The sequence below is a fragment of the Aquarana catesbeiana genome, linkage group LG06 (genome assembly GCF_042186555.1).
Source record: "Aquarana catesbeiana isolate 2022-GZ linkage group LG06, ASM4218655v1, whole genome shotgun sequence".
Lineage (NCBI taxonomy): Eukaryota > Metazoa > Chordata > Amphibia > Anura > Ranidae > Aquarana > Aquarana catesbeiana.
The window spans coordinates 103,058,757-103,075,018 of NC_133329.1; the positions used below are offsets into that span (position 1 = coordinate 103,058,757).

General features: G+C 45.0%; 1 protein-coding gene across 2 annotated transcripts in view; it reads left to right on the forward strand.

Moving 5' to 3' along the window:
- The window catches only part of CLUAP1 (clusterin associated protein 1), a 238,531-nt gene that overhangs the window by 132,879 nt on the left and 89,390 nt on the right, over window positions 1–16,262 (forward strand). For both annotated transcript variants that reach the window (XM_073636568.1, XM_073636569.1), the window contains exons 7-8: window positions 6,369–6,502; window positions 7,436–7,577. In XM_073636568.1, the coding sequence (XP_073492669.1) occupies window positions 6,369–6,502; window positions 7,436–7,577 (276 nt within the window). The remainder of the gene's footprint in view (window positions 1–6,368; window positions 6,503–7,435; window positions 7,578–16,262) is intronic.

The following is a 16,262-nucleotide window of genomic DNA, read 5'->3' on the forward strand; positions in this document are numbered from 1 at the left end:
AGATTACGGAATTGTCCGGTCAGGGTCCAATCTGACAATGCCACAACAGCGGCCTATATCAATCACCAAGGGGGCACGAGGAGTCGTGTGGCTCAGAGAGAGGTGAATCATATCCTATCCTGGGCAAGAAGACAACATTCCTTGCCTATCGGCAGTCTTCATTCCCGGAATAGAGAATTGGCAAGCAGACTATTTGAGTCACCAACAGTTGTTCCCGGGAGAATGGTCTCTTCACTCCGACATCTTTCTGTCAATATGTCAAAGATGGGGAATTCCGGACCTGGATCTGTTTGCGTCCAGGTTCAACAGAAAGATCGACAACTTTGTGTCAAGGACAAAGGATCCGCTGGCATGCGGAACAGATGCCTTAGTTTTTTCGTGGGATCAGTTTTCACTGTTCTGTGTGTTCCCTCCTGTTCTGCTGCTTCCGCACCTTCTTCGCAGGATCAAGTAGGAAGAGAAGGAGGTGATTCTTTTAGCCCCGATGTGGCCCAGGAGATCTTGGTATGCAGAGATCATAAAGATGGCGGTAGGGGACCTGTGGACCCTACCAACGTGCCCAGACCTTCTCTCGCAAGGTCCGGTATTCAATCCCACCTTACAAACGCTAAATTTAACGGTTTGGCTATTGAGACCCACATTCTGAAAGACCGTGGGCTGTCAGGTTCAAGTAGTTTCTACTTTGATTAATGCTAGGAAGCCGGCTTCCAGAGTCATATATTATAGAATCTGGAAGGCATAAGTCTCCTGGTGTGAATCCAGGTGTTGGCACCCCAGGAAATATGTCATAGGTAGGATCCTTAAATTTCTACAGATGTGATTAGAAATTAAGCTGGCCTTGAGTACTATCAAAGGCCAGGTGTCAGCCTTATCGGTGTTTTTTCAAAGACCACTTGCTTCACACTCTCTGGTTCGTAGCTTTATTTAGTGAGTAATGCGGATTAATCCTCCGGTTAGGTCTCCCCTGAACTAATGGGACTTGAATTTAGTCCTGTCGGAATTACAGAAACAGCCTTTTGAGCCGATACAAGATATTCCCTTGGTCCTTTTGACAAGGACATTCGTTTTTCTGGTTGCCATTTCTTCTGCAAGAGGAGTATCAGAGTTGGCTGCTCTTTCTTGTAAAGAGTCATATTTGATTATTCATAAGGATAAGGTTGTATTGCGTCCTGATCCTAATTTCCTTCCGAAGGTAGTGTCAGGTTTTCATTTAAACCAGGATATTGTTCTGCCTTCATTTTTTCCAGAACCTCTTTCTGTGGAAGAAAGGTCACTACATTCTATTGATGTGGTGAAAGCAGTCAAGGTCTATTTGAAGGTGACCGCTCAGATTGTTCAAGCTTATGGTTTAAAGAGGAAAATTCCACCATTTCATATTAAAGCGCACTCCACCAGGGCTGTTAGTGCTTCCTGGGCAGTGCATGACCAAGCCTCCATGGCTCAAATCTGCAAGGCCGCAAGTTGGTCTTCAGTCCATACATTTACCAGATTCTATCAAATAGATGTAAAAGGTCATGAGGATATCGCCTTTGGGCACAGAGTACTGCAGGCTGCAGTATAAGTCCTCTAGTCTCTTAGTGTCCTACTTTTGTTGTGTCTCCCTCCCTTCAGTTGGCATTGCTATGGGACATCCCACATAGTAACTATTATGGCTCTGTGTCCCGTGATGTACGATAAGAAAATAGGATTTTTAAAACAGCTTACCTGTAAAATCCTTTTCTTTGAAGTACATCACGGGACACAGAGGTCCCTCCCTTCTTTTGGTATACACGTGTATTGCTTTGCTACAAAACTGAGATACTCCCAGTAGTGGGAGGGGTTATATAGGGAGTGGACTTTTTGTCTTGGCGTGCCAGTGTCCATAACCTGAAGGTGGCCTATAACCCACATAGTAACTATTATGGCTCTGTGTCCCGTGATTTACTTCAAAGAAAAGGATTTTACAGGTAAGCTGTTTAAAAATCCTATTATTTTCTTCCTATAATGGATTATTTTTATAGCGCTAAATTTAAAGCTGTGTTTTATTTAAATTCTGCCTTCAGGTTGACTTGGCGCTTTGTTCCTGGCAGTTTTTCACTTTGCTGTGCAACAGTAGGAACAAATCTGCACTATGCAGCTATTCGGCTAAAAGCTGTCTCCGCTCCTCTCTCTTTATCCAGAGCAGTCAAGCATGACATCCTCCCTTTATGAAGTACCGACATGTGTCATGAATACCCACTTTACACCCATTGTGTTAGAACTGGTGGAAGGACTAACATTGTAAATGCACAGATTAATGGAAAAATAAACATGCTCATGGCCATGAGAGAGACTGAAATTATTGTTAACAAACGTGTTTATATGCCTTTGACTGGACCCCTTGCATACTTGTCTACACAATAGGATGATGAGACTGAACAGTTACAGGATATAAACAAAGAAAGTGAAAGGAAAAAAAGCTTTTAGAGACCTAAATAAAACCTGTACTCAAATGGTACCTTTCAGATGTGTAATAATCTTGCTGAAATGGATTAATAAGCAGGAATAGGAAGGCTGGAAACCTCTTCTAGATCTTTCCCAGAGAAAGACACAACAGTCGTACCACTTTGGATTCGACTTTGCCCTGCAACTTGAAGTCCGACATGTGTCTGACTTCAATGAACAAGGATCCGACTTTGCACTCTGACAATACCGGGCACTGTGTCTGGTATGAATCTATAGGGGGAACTCCATGCAAAATGTTAAAAAAACGGCATGGGTTCCCCCTCGAAGAGCATACCAGGCCCTTCAGTCTGGTATAAATTTTGAGGGAAACTGCCCACGCCAAAAAAAACAGCGTGGGGGCGCCCCCCAAAATCCATACTAGACCCTTAGCTGAGCGCACAGCCTGGCAGGTCAGGAAAGGGGATGGGGACAAGCAAGCGCTCCCCCTCCTGAACCATACCAGGCCGCATGCCCTCAACATGGGGGGGTGGGTGCTTTGGGGAGGGGGGGCACCCCAAAGCACCTTGTCCCCATGTTGATGAAGACAAGAGCCTCTTCAAAACAACAAACGGCTGTTGGTTGTCGGGGTCTGCGAGCAGGGGGCTTATCGGAATCTGGAATCCCCCTTTAACAAGGGGCCCCCCAGATCCAGGCCCCCCACCTTATGTGAATGAGTATGGGGTACATTGTACCCCTACCCATTCACCTAAAAAAAAAAGTGTCAAAAATAAAACGCAGTACACAGGTTTTCAAATTAGTTTATTATTATGGCAGCTCCGGCATCTCTTCCGACTTCTTCTCCCCGCTCTGGCTCTTCTGCCTCCTCCGCTGATGTCTTCTGCCTCTGCTGGTTCTTCTTCCCTCTCTGGGTCTTCTAGCCCTCTCCGGTTCTTCTCCCTCTGTCCATTGTCTTCTGTCTCTGCTGGGTCTTCTCCGCTGTCTTCTCGCTCTTTACCGCCGGTCTTTTCCGCTGTCTTCTCCCTCTGTTCTTCTTCCAATGTTGACTCGACGCTCTCTCCCGCTCTAATGCTGGGTGAGCGGTGTGCCACTATTTATATTGACATGGGGTGGGGTCAGCGGAGGCCCGTCCCTTATGACATCACCACCCGGGGCATTATGGGCAGTGACGTCATAAGGGGCGGGCCTCCGGAGACCCCGCTCCATGCCAATATAAGTAGTGGCACACCGCTCACCCAGCATTAGAGCGGAAGAGATCGTCAAGTCAATATCGGAAGAAGAACAGAGGGAGAAGACAGCAAAGAAGACCGGGCAAAAGAGCGAGAAGACAGCGGACAGAGGGAGAAGAACCCGGAGAGGGCTAGAAGACATCAGCGGAGAAGACATTAGCGGAGGAGGCAGAAGACGTTGCCAGAAGAGGGAGAAGACCCGGAGAGGGGAGAAGAAGTCGGAGGAGACCCCGGAGCTGCCTAATAAATTACTTTAAAAACCTGTGTACTGTGTTTTATTTTTGACACTTTTTTTTTTTAGGTGAATGGATAGGGGTACAATGTACCCAATACTCATTCACATAGGGTGGACGGCTGAGATTTGGGGGCCCCCTTGTTAAAGGGGGCTTCCAGATTCCGAAAAGCTCCCTGCCCGGAGATTCCGACACCCAAAGCCCAGGGTTTTCGGGAAGGGGCCCTTGTCCTCATCAACATGGGGACAAGATGCTTTGGAGTGGGGGGCCCCCCTGCCTCAAAGCATCCACCCCCATGTTGAGGGCATGTGGCCTGGTACGGTTCAGGAGGTGGGGGCGCTCACTCGTCGCCACCCCCTTTCCTGACCTTGACGGGCTGTGTGCTCGGATAAGGGTCTGGTATGGATTTTGGGGGGAACCCCCCCCATGCAGTTTTTTCGGCATGGGGGTTCCCCTTAAAATCCATAGCCTGGTATGCTCTTGGATGGGGAACCCATGCCGTTTTTTTTTTTTTTTTACATTGTGCTTGGAGTTCCCCCTAAAGATTCATACACGATATTGCCTGGTATTGTCGGGGATCAAAGTCGGATCCCTGTTTATTGAAGTCGGCGAATGTCGGACTTCAAGCCGCAGGGCAAAGTCGGGTCCACAATCGTACGAGTGTCGTGTCGTACAAGTGTGAAAGGGGCCTTAGGCTCCCCTTGTGATGGTTGCATGACCAAAAGACTAATCCTGTGGTCATAGAATCTCAGTGATGGGCTCTTTAGAGTTGCTGATCGCCAGTAATGAATTATTGGACAAATGCTTAGTATTTTCTTCATGTGAGCATCACATAAGGTGGGAAAATGGATCACTTGGAAATCTTTTGAAAAGCCTTGCCAGAACAGCGCAGACTGTTATAGCTACAAAGAAGGGGAGGCAAGACCTTATGAATGCTAATGGTTTTGTATTGGAATGTCCAACAAGATCTTATAGGTGTGATGATCAGGTGTTCACAACCTTTTGAACATCTATTATATCAGTGGCATCACCCTTTTTTTTCAATGCTAATTTCAGGCAGATGCCTACACTTCATGCAGATGTTGGTGGAGCCCAGGGCTGTACATCAGTGAACAGATCCCCTATATGTGTAGAAATAAATGAATGTCATTCTTGGAGAACCTCTTCTTTGACTTCACAGAGCTGTGACCCCTCTCTTGCCTTTAATAGTAGTGGGTACACACAAGTAGTTTTGTTAAGAAATTAGCACAATTAGAATGAGCAGGATGAATATTTTTCTGGGAAAAATTGTAACAAGACCTGTTTGATATGTATGGGATTCCATTCAAAAGCAAGTGTAGACAAAATGATGAGACTTTTGAGCTCTGATTCACACTTATGTGAAGCAGAAATGAACAAGATGCGCTGCATTTCCACGCATCGCACTGCATAGACATCACACGACGTCCATGCGACCTGCTGGGGGGGTCAATGTTAGATTAACGACACCCAGAAACAGATCGCAAAATGCAGTGCGATTGCCAGAATCACAACGCATGGGTGCAATGCGATTCAGGTGCACGAAATGCGATTCAGGTGTGCAAAAAAGAAAGGTCTTGCACCATTTTGGTGCTTATGTGATGGAATTTGAGCCATACAAAATATATGGCTCAAGTTGCACCACACAGGCATCGCATGTGAAGTGAACAGGAATGCGTTTCGATTCCTGTGCGAATCACATACGGTGTTCCACACCCACCAGTGTGAACTTGGGCTGAATGAAATTACTTGACTCCGTGATGGCAACAATAGTGTATTTAAGTCTGGTGGTACTTCTAACACTCCCCCCCTTCCACCTCCAGACTGACTATACTACTGTCGAAATCAGCCCCCTGTGCTCATACATCCCGAGTGGTGTCTGTATAAAACAGGTGTGTTGCTGGCCAGATCCCCAAGGAGAAACAGAGAAAAAAGGTCTAAAATGATTGGTAAACTGCAATATATTACGTTTTGGGGTTTATTACCACTTTAAAGTGGTTGTAAACCTCAGACATTAAATCTGAACAAAGCACATAGAATGTCTACCTGCCTCTCTCCAGTGTGCAAAGTGTAATTTCTCTCTGCTGTCTTGTTCCTCTGTTATCTGAATGAGTCCCTTCTGAAAAGTTTTTCTGCACCAAGAGCTAAAAAGGTGACAGGGGAAGGATCTCCAGCACACAGCCTGTGATTGACAGCCTGAGCTCTGTTTCTGTGTGCTGTGTGGAGAGGGGTGTGTCCCTTCCCTCCAATCAGCTCTCAGAGCTGTTGTACAGTCTGTAACTGCTGCAGCTCCCCGTCCTCTGCTTTTTGAGTCTGTGAAAAAACATTTTCATCTCTGAATTTTACAAGGATGTACAGGACAAATGGCTGCAGATAAACGGATACAACAAATGTAGGAGGATTTGTTTCACTTCTGTGTATCACCTGAGGCCAGTCACTCACCCTGGGCTATCCTTACTTGTTTCAGGAGCAGTGTCAGAAAATGAGAGACCTCCTGAATAATGGCACTTCAGATGAAGAGAACCTAGAGGCTAAAATTGAGAAGCGCAAGAAGGAACTTGAGAGGAATCGGGCCAGACTGCAGACTCTACAGAGTGTCAGGTAAACAAGACCCCCTACAAAGGGGTTTTCTTTTGAAAAGAAATGTACTATCTGCTTCTAACCTTTCTATGTATTAATATGACTTCTTGATGGGAAAGTAAATGTGATTAAAGGAAACCTATAGCAAGAAAAACATGGTGATTATCACTACTGACCGGTTCTGCAGAAAAAGCTTGGCTGTCATGCTCACCTGGCTTCAGTACTTTTTAGAGTAAATGGACCAGAACAAGCATGTAAATACGGACTACTGATTTTTCTCTCTTTTTTTTTTTTTTTTCCTGATCTGTGTATTTAACCTGTTGCCACCAACAAATGCATATGTTTACTGGCAAAGTGGGTACGCTTTTATGCCCAGTCGGAGCACATATGCGGCCATGGACAACCAAGGTTTTTGTGCTGTGAGCGCACAGTGCCCGAGCTATCATAGAAAGCTCTGGGGTCTCTTGTTATGATCAGAACCTGGTGGGACAAGCTCCCGATCATGTGACTACTGTGACAGCCAATCACAGTGGACCGGAACCCAACCACTAAATGGAGGGGTAAAGATACAGCTTCAGCCTGAACTCCTCTTGGCTATGCTAGAGGGACATAGCCAAGAGGAATTCAGGCTGTATCTGTATTGTTACTTCTCTATAAAATAGCTGGGTTCAGGTGTGCAGCCTTTCCACCTTCTGTCTTCCGATCTGTTCCAGCTAGCATGGATGAACTTGTTTGAACTTCGGCACCCGATCTGTGCTTCCAACAGCAGGGGGAAGTTTTGCAGTGCTTTGAGCGGCACTCCAAGTGTATGGGCCACAGTGGTCACATGATTAGAAAGTCCCTTTTTTTTTTTTATTTAATAAGTCCCACTGTGCCTTGGGCAGCATTGGTACATGGTCACACAGTCCTTTGATCTCCAATCCTCTGGTTTTCATGATGTATCTTTCCACACAGGCCTGCCTTTATGGATGAGTACGAGAAGCTCGAGGAAGAGCTGCAAAAGCAGTATGAGATTTATGTGGACAAGTTTCGTAACCTCTGCTTTCTGGAACAACAGCTGGAGGATCATCATCGGGTGGAGCAAGAGCGATTTGAGGTGAGGACCATAAAGGCCTGTCTACACATTTATCTGTCAAAAAACAAATTTGAATAGAAATGCCATTTATTACAAATAATTTTTTTTTTTTAAAGTTCAGTTCTTTCTTTAGGCTTACTGTTCCTTTAAGTTAATGTTTTTTTTTGTTAGGTACACCATATCAGAATAAGACAGTTGTTCACAAATTGTTATCTTATACCTTAAGACCTGTTTCACAAAGGGGCGGCTTCAAAGTCGCCTGATTCTGAAGCCGCCCCGTACAGCGCGACTTCAGCGCGGATTGCAAAACGACTTCTGTATAGAAGTCAATGCAAGCCATTCTGAAGTCGCCCCAAAGTAGTACAGGAACCTTTTTCTAAGTCGGAGCGGCTTGAGTTGCTCCTATCACAACAGTTATATTGTACAGAATGGAGCACGACTTGTCAGGCGGCTAAGTCACCTGACAAGTCGCCCCTGTGTGAACCAGGTCTTATAGAATCTTATGATGTGTTTATTTTTTAGCACCCATCTCTTAAGCTGTCACTTATTCTTAGGTCTTGATACAGTATAACTACACTGAACATTTCACTACCCCAGTCTTCTCACTTGTCAGCACTGAACATGCTTCGTACAGGCACCTGCTATGAAGATGTCACTTTTGATGGCTTCAGCCAACACTGATTGGTAATCAAAAAATATTTTCCTCCCTACAAAGAGTTGGATTCTGTGAATTATGCTAGATTTTTTTTAACAGGTTTTCATGCCATCAGAGTATTCATTTGACTTCTAAATAAATACTTGTGCTGTGTATGTCAAGTGGACAATTAGTGCAGCTTTTAGTAGACCTCTAATGAGAAGAAGTGCTAGTATATCCCTTGTTTATTTTAATTTTTTAAGGGGCAGTTTTAGGTGATAAAATACAGATTGTGATAATACAGTATAGGAAAAGATCATCACCTTCAGTTTTCATTCTTGTGTTTGTGCTGTTAAACCATTAACAGGCTGCTTTATGGATGGAAACAGTAGTTACTGATCGTTTTGCATTGGAGGTATTACTGTAATGTTAAGTACACAAATTCAGACATGTTGTCTGGTCTCCGTACAGGTGAGCTCTTTTGTCTGCTAAAGATGGTAAGGTAGTCTGGCGATAGAACTGGCACATTCTGTCTGGTAGACCATTTACAACCCTCCTCTGCAACCAATGTGAGGATACTCCGTCCTTTTAAAAGTATGCACATGGAGAGAAGCATCCTTTTGAAGCACATCAATGCATACATTTTTGAACATCTTTGTGGGCTTTATATGTAGGTTTAAGCCAATTCATATTCACATATTTTATTTTATGCTTAATGCAAACTGTTGTAGAAACTGGGATTTTTCATGATGTAGATATGTTAAATATTCACAATACTGCAGGATACAATTAATTAATTATATAACTTCCTTTGCATTGCAGTAACTATATGCTAACTTTAAGACCCCTTTCACACTGAGGCGGTTTCCAGGCATTTTAGCGCTAGAAATAGCGCTTCTAAAGTGCCTGAAAACCACCTCCCATTAATTTCAGTGTGATTTTTCACACTGGGGCGGTGCGCCTGCGGGACGTTAGGAAAAGTCCTGCAAGCAGCATCTTTGGGGCGGTTTGGGACTGCTGTATACAGCGCTCCCAAAATGCCCCGCCCATTGAAATGAATGGCCAGAGCTTCCAAAGTGCCTAAAAAGCGCTTCGGAAGCACCGCAACACGGGCGCTTTTAACCCCTTTTTCGGGCGCTAACGGGGTTAAAAGTGCCCTGCTAGCGGCCGAAAAGAGGCGCTTAAACAGCGGTAAACCGCCGCTAAAATGAGCGGTTTACCGGTTCCCAATATAGGTTACAAGGTGAGCACACCTCCCTATGACATTTTTCTCACTATTGGGGAAACATACATTACCCATTTAAGAAGCGTGACCCATTTGGGAATCACCCTTCAGGTACCTACCGCACTCTCATTGCATAGTCACCGGGAAGAGTGATTCACTCAAGAGAATCACTCTTCAGGTGACGAAAAGCCACCTGTAGCAATTATAAACCACCTATTGCATACTTACCTGGGAAGAGTGATTCACTGTACAGGATCACTCTTCAGGTGACGGGCAGCTCCATCCAACCCTACATACACTCAACTTTTAAATGTTATGGAGTGTTTCAAATGAGGAGACTATAGCTCCTTCAGTAGTGGTGCAGGCATTGTTAGTGTTGGGGTGAAGCCAGTCATGAACATTACCCAGCGGGGATGCCGGATAGTAAAGGTAGAAGTTGGGGAAGGCCAAGCCAGCCAGGTGTGATGGGAGGCGTAGTGTTTCTAGTGCAACGCTAGGGGTGTTCTGTTCCAGAGGAACGCAATGCAAATAGAGTCGATACTTTTAAAAATGGATTTGGGAATTTTACAAGGGGAATTAGCCATGACATTTAGTAGTTTAGGTAAGTAAATCATCTTAAGGATATTGGCTCTTCCCATGAGATCCAGGGGCAAATCTTTCCACTGTTTGGTTTGTGTTTGTAGTTGGAGCAGTAAGGGACAGTAAGGGGCATAGGTTATTGGTTACGTATAGGTATACTGGTAAATGAATTGTGACTCCTAAGTATCTGAAGGAGGTGGCACCTAGAGTCTGATTGAATCACAGGTATAGCAGCTTGGTCTAGGGGAAGAGGATTGATTTATCCCAGTTCACTTGGAATCCAGAATAGTCACTAAATGTATTCATTTCAGCTAAGAGGTTGGTGAGGGAGTCGTGGGTATCTGCTAGGTAGACTAGGGTATCATCTGAATATAGGGAGATTCGCTCGCTCCTCTATACTATTTATGGGAAGGCCTTTAATTAATGGAGAGCTACGGATCCAAACACCAAGGGGCTCCATAGCCAGAGCAAATGGGAGGAGTGATAAAGGACACCTCTGCCTGGTACCTCTGGTAATTGGGAAGGTCTCAGTGACATGAGAATTAATCCGTATGCAGGCTAGTGGTAAGGTATAGAGGAGACATATCCATGCTTTTAGTCTGGGGCTGAACCCGTATAGTTGTAACACCCGAAACAAATAAGGCCACTCCACACTGTCGAAAGCTTTGCAAGTGTCTAGTGACACAACAACATGGGTAGGCGAGCAGTCATGTGGGTAAGTCAGGTTGTGAAATAGTCTATGAATATTCATTCTGGTTGAGCAGCCTGGTATAAAGCCTCCCTGGTCACTCCCGACTAATTTCGCAACTACTTTATTCAAACAATTGGCCAGTACCTTGGCCAAGATTTTGACATCTACATTAATGAGGGATATCGGCCAATAGGAGTCGCATTTAAGATGACCTTTCCGAGGTTTTAGTATCAAAATAGTTAATGCCTCTCTCATAGAGGGAGAAAGTACTCAGTCTTTCAAGGCCTCATTATATGTATTGAGTAGAATAGGACCTAGGAGGTACCGAAAGTGTGTATACTATTCAGCTGGAAAACCATCCAAGCCTGGCATCTTATGAGCCGGTAGCTGCGAAATTGCAAGGGAGAGCTCTTCTACAGAGAGATTCGTCTAGATCATCACGGTCTTGGTCCGACAATTGGGGAAGTGCTCTTTGGGTTAAATATTCCAGTTGGGTCTCAGAGTAGTGGGCCCTAGTAGTATAAAGGTCGCGGTAGAAAGATAAGAAGGCATCTGTTATATCCTGAGGGACGCCACTAATTTTATCCTGGGAGGTCAGGATCCTAGGAATTAATATAGGGGTGCGGTCAGATCTGGTTAGGTAGGCGAGTAGGTGGCCTTATTGCCATGTTTAAACATCTTCTGGGTAACATAGAGCATACGTTTTTTAGTAAGGTCCAGCAAGCGGAGCTCATACTCCCTACGGCTGTGTAGCCATGAGGTTTTCTTATCTGTACTAGGGTTCTGAGCATAGTCCGCCTCTGCAACCATCATCGCATTTTCTAGTTCCTCCGTTCGCTGTTGGGTATTTTTGCGCAAAATGCCAGTAATGGACATAAAGGCGCACCTCAGCACAGACTTGGAGGCCTCCCAGGCAGTGGAGGACCCAACAGTTCCCTAATTCACACGCTAGTTGAGCTATGAGTAAGCGCTCAGCCAGAGCGTGAAGCGCGTCAGCGGTTAAGCTATATTGCTCCAGCGGTGTCATGTTCTGTATTATTCCGTGTTTTGAATAAAGAAGATTTTATTTCATCCATCTCAGTGTGCGGCTGTCCAGATCTTTTCCGCATGAATACAATTCACACGCTAGTAGTCCGCAATACCTTTCTGGCATTCATTCTGTACAATCTCATCCTCCAGCCAATGGGAGTTTAACAGCCAAATGTGAGGGCCTGCGCTCAGCAGGAGGAGGAGATCCACAGAAAGAGGGGCATGGTCAGATATCCCCTGGCTGAAACTGCCTGAATAATAGGAAGCATATCGGCAGGGGTAAATGCCAGATCAATACGAGACATGGTGTGGAAGGAGACAGAGTGGCAGGAGAAGTGACGCTCATCTCGGTGCTTCCATCGCCATATCTCAGTAATGCCATACACTTGAGTACAGTCAATAAATGAGGGATAGGGCCTGCCCCCACCACTCCAGCGGTCTATGGCAGGGTCAAGTACAGCATTAAAGTCCCCTACAAACAGTAGGGGACAAGGGGATCTGGATAGTAATAAAAGGGACAAGTAGGAGTAAATCTGGGGAGTAAATCTGGGGAGAATGGAGGAAGAACATATACCTTTACTAATGTAAAAACTGGGGAGACAACACAGATAGTAATGACAATGAATCTCCCGTCAGGGTCTGTCTTTACCAGCAGAATTTCTGCCAGGAGGGACTTCGCTAGTAAGATAGAGACCCCGCTGGAGTAGTTAGTGTTGGTGGCGTGGTACTGTGTAGCTAGCCAAGCACGTTTAAGGGTCTGCAGCGTGGTATTGGTGAGGTGGGTCTCTTGAAGATGAATAATATGGGGTTTATATTTTTAAGATAGGAGAATACCAGGGACCGCTTTTGAGGTGAGTTCAGACCCCTAACATTCCAAGAAATCAGTTTTAACGCTTTAGCCATAGGCGACTATATCCAACATAGTAGCTTAGGGAGGGTCACAAAAAAATGCAATATGACATATATGACATTGCCTATAGCAGTAGAATCTGGAGTAAAAGTGCAGTAGCATCAAAGGAGGAGCATCCATAGGAGCATAAAGAACAACAGAAAAAAACCTGAAGGTCCAGTCATTCTCAGCAACCAAAGCGTGAGAAGGGACCATAGGAAAAAACAAACCCCCCCTCCATCCCCCCCCCCCCCCCCCCGCCCTGCTCAACCATCCCAAACACAGCGAGCTTTGGTTCACTGAACAGGAAAAAAAAAAAACAACAACAGTCAAGTGAGGGAACAGGAAAACCTGTGTCCTCGCCACCTACTGGTACAGGAGAGGTAGCCGGTCCAGTGAGGCTCTTGAGAAAGGTGCGTGCGTCCATCTTGCAGGATATAGGATTCACCTGTAATCTAAGGCATAAACAGTAGCAGTCATGAGAGGCACAATAGGTGCAAACGTTAGGAAGATCAAGTGGTGGAACTGGCTAAGGCATCTGCCAGGCCTGCAGCAGGGGCAATGTAGAGCAACTAGTGGAAAAGGGTAGGAAAAGCACAGTTCACTGAATAACCACAGCAGCATGAGTGTAGGTGCAAAGCAGAGGATGGAGAAATCCTGTAGGTGTTCCAGGAAACAACAGGTAGGATAAGCAGAAAGGTAGGGATAATTAGAGGAACATCAGAAAGCAGCATCAATTTCAGCGTTGTCTGGGTTGTTTTCCAAAGCGAGCATCCAGCCAGGCCATGGCTTCTTTAGGACAGGAGCAGAAGTGATCTTTACCCTCATAGATGATCTTTTTTCTTAGCAGGGAAGAGCATCCCATAGGGGAGGCCTTCAGCGTGAAGTCGGTCTTTCACCATCACAAAGGATATGCGCTGCGTTGGACTTCAGCTGAGAAGTCAGGGTATATGGAGATATTGTTGCCATTAAACTTGAGCGGCCCTTTTTCTCTGGCAAGACACAGGATAGCAACTTTGTCATGAAAATTGAGGATTTTTGCAATCGGGGACCTTGGAGGGGCCCCTGAGGGAGGGGGACGTACGGTGTGCACGTTCAATCTCAAAGGCATGGGATAGCACCTCCGCCCCAAAAACATCCTGCAGCCATGAATGGAGGAATCGTTCAGGGCGTGTTCCTTCAGAGCATTCTGGGAACCCTACAAAACGGAGGTTGTTCCTGCGAGAACAGTTCTCTAAGTCATCCAACTTGGCTCTGAGGGTCACCAGCTCATCTGTAGCCGTGGGTACTGTAGCAGCTAAGGGTTGCACTGCGTCTTCTAGGGAGCTCATACATTCTTACACCCTCACCCCCCGTCATTTCCGATTTCCGGTTTTGTATATGCTGATTCAGTAAGGAGAAATGAATATGGATGCTTTCCATTTGAACTGTGAGGGAGGACTTAGTCTTTTATAGCCAGCATGATTTCAGTCAGGGCAGGTTCATCTGGAGAGGGGCCTGGTGAATTGCATTCCGCTGAGCATGTAGGGGAGTCTAGAGGTGTTAGGTGGTCAGCCTGGGTGCGGAAGGCTGTAGGCAGAGAGTCACTCACCCCTTGTGTCAAGAGCTGTGCTGAGGGAAGGAAGGGCTGCAGCGTAGCTTCATGCATGGCTGAGGGATCAGCGGCATCTTGCCTCCAGTACTTAGCTAGTTCCGCCGTGGACTGGGGCGTAGGTGGTTCGTATTTGTTCACCATCATGACTGTAACGGATGCCCGCCGTCCTTAGGAAGGGTTTGGTGCCTCTTGGGATAATTTTGGACACAGGATGCCTGTAGGAGGAGAAGATAGAGCCGGAGCTGTGGATCTAAGCAGCTGCTGTCATGGACCTCAAGTCACACCCCACAACAGAAACTTTCTTAATTTTCAGGTATTTTTTCATTTATATAGCAAACAATGAGAAACTCAGTGGTGATTAAATACCACCAAAAGAAAGCTCTATTTGTGTGAAAAAAAGAATGATATAAATTTAATTTAGGTACAGTGTTGCATGACCGAGCAATTGCCAGTTAAAGTAACAGTGCAAAACAATAAATAGCTCCTGAAGACACTTACTTAGCAAATGCATTGAGGCTAGGCGGCTGCCGCTATCATCGTCACTTCCTGTCGGGTTTCTTGTGGGCATTTCCTAGTGCTGGAAAGCATGCTGACTCTCGGAGGAGTGGCTTCTGCTAGCCCTGCTTAAGGCTGTTTATGTTGGTGCTGACGGTAGCCCCGAAAAATGTGAGTTTATTTTTTTTTTTTTTTTTGGTTTTAATTCGTATTATGGGTAAATAAACGTATTGCACTATTACGGCTGTTATCCATTTTTCTGGATACTTGATAAACCACGGAGAAGGATGCCAGAAGAATTATCTGTTAGCTGTTACCATATGGCTAGAAGTGATCTGTGAGAAATATTAGTTCTAAACCCAGTGTCTTAAGGCTTGCTAAAGTTTGATGTCTGGTGAGTGTACATCTGTTACACGCTGTGGTGGAGCACGTATGAGTTTATATTGGAGCACTATTCACTTCTGAGCACGGTGTTTGGAGGACTTTGATAAGAAGATTTTCGTTGACACACGGTAAAGATTGATATATTCTTTGAAAAAAATTCTTCATATGGACATTTAGATATATTGCAGTATGTGATATTTTGTTTTAACAGTTGCACAATAGCGCCTTTCTTTTGATATTGTTTTGAACATTGAAAGTGGTTTATTCACTTAAGGCCCCTTTCACATTTGTGCGACCTGAAAGCCATGCGATTTTGACGCGACTTTTAAGCAATGCCTGTGTAATCTTAAAGGTCTCATGTAGCATCAAAGCCGGACCAAAGTAGTGCAGGGACTACTTTGAAGTCGCACAGATATGAATGGTACTCATTGGAAATCATGGAGTATGACTTGTCATGCGACTTTGCAGTCCCAAGTCGCACAAGTGTGAAAGGGGCCTAAAGGGGCAGCTTTTTTTATTTTTGTTTCACCACAATTTTTTGTTGGCTCCATATTTATCATATTAATTGAATCATAAAGTAATACAGTACTGAATAGCAAAAAATGGCCTGGTCATGAAGGGGGTAAAACCTTCCAGAGGTCAAGTGGTTAAATGAGCTTTGGCCCAGAGAAGACGGCAGTGTTTCTGGATCATGTTCAAATATAGCTTCTTTAACGTTGTTCAAACAAAATTTTTATATAGCTCTGTCAGGGCTGGGCTTAGCCCTTCCTTCTCTGAGCTGGCCGCTTAGCTAATTTCCAGCTCCTATCGCTCCACAATGACTCACCGGTTGATGATATCCTGCTTGTCAGTCCTGCTTACTTACATAGTTACATAGTAGGTGAGGTTGAAAAAAGACACAAGTCCAACCTATGTGTGTGATTATGTGTCAGTATTACATTATATATCCCTGTATGTTGCGGTCATTCAGGTGCTTATCTAATAGTTTCTTGAAGCTATCAATGCTCCCCGCTGAGACCACTGCCTGTGGAAGGGAATTCCACATCCTTGCCGCTCTTACAGTAAAGAACCCTCTACGTAGTTTAAGGTTAAACCTCTTTTCTTCTAATTTTAATGAGTGGCCACGAGTCTTGTTAAACTCTCTTCTGCGAAAAAGTTTTATCCCTATTGTGGGGTCACCAGTATG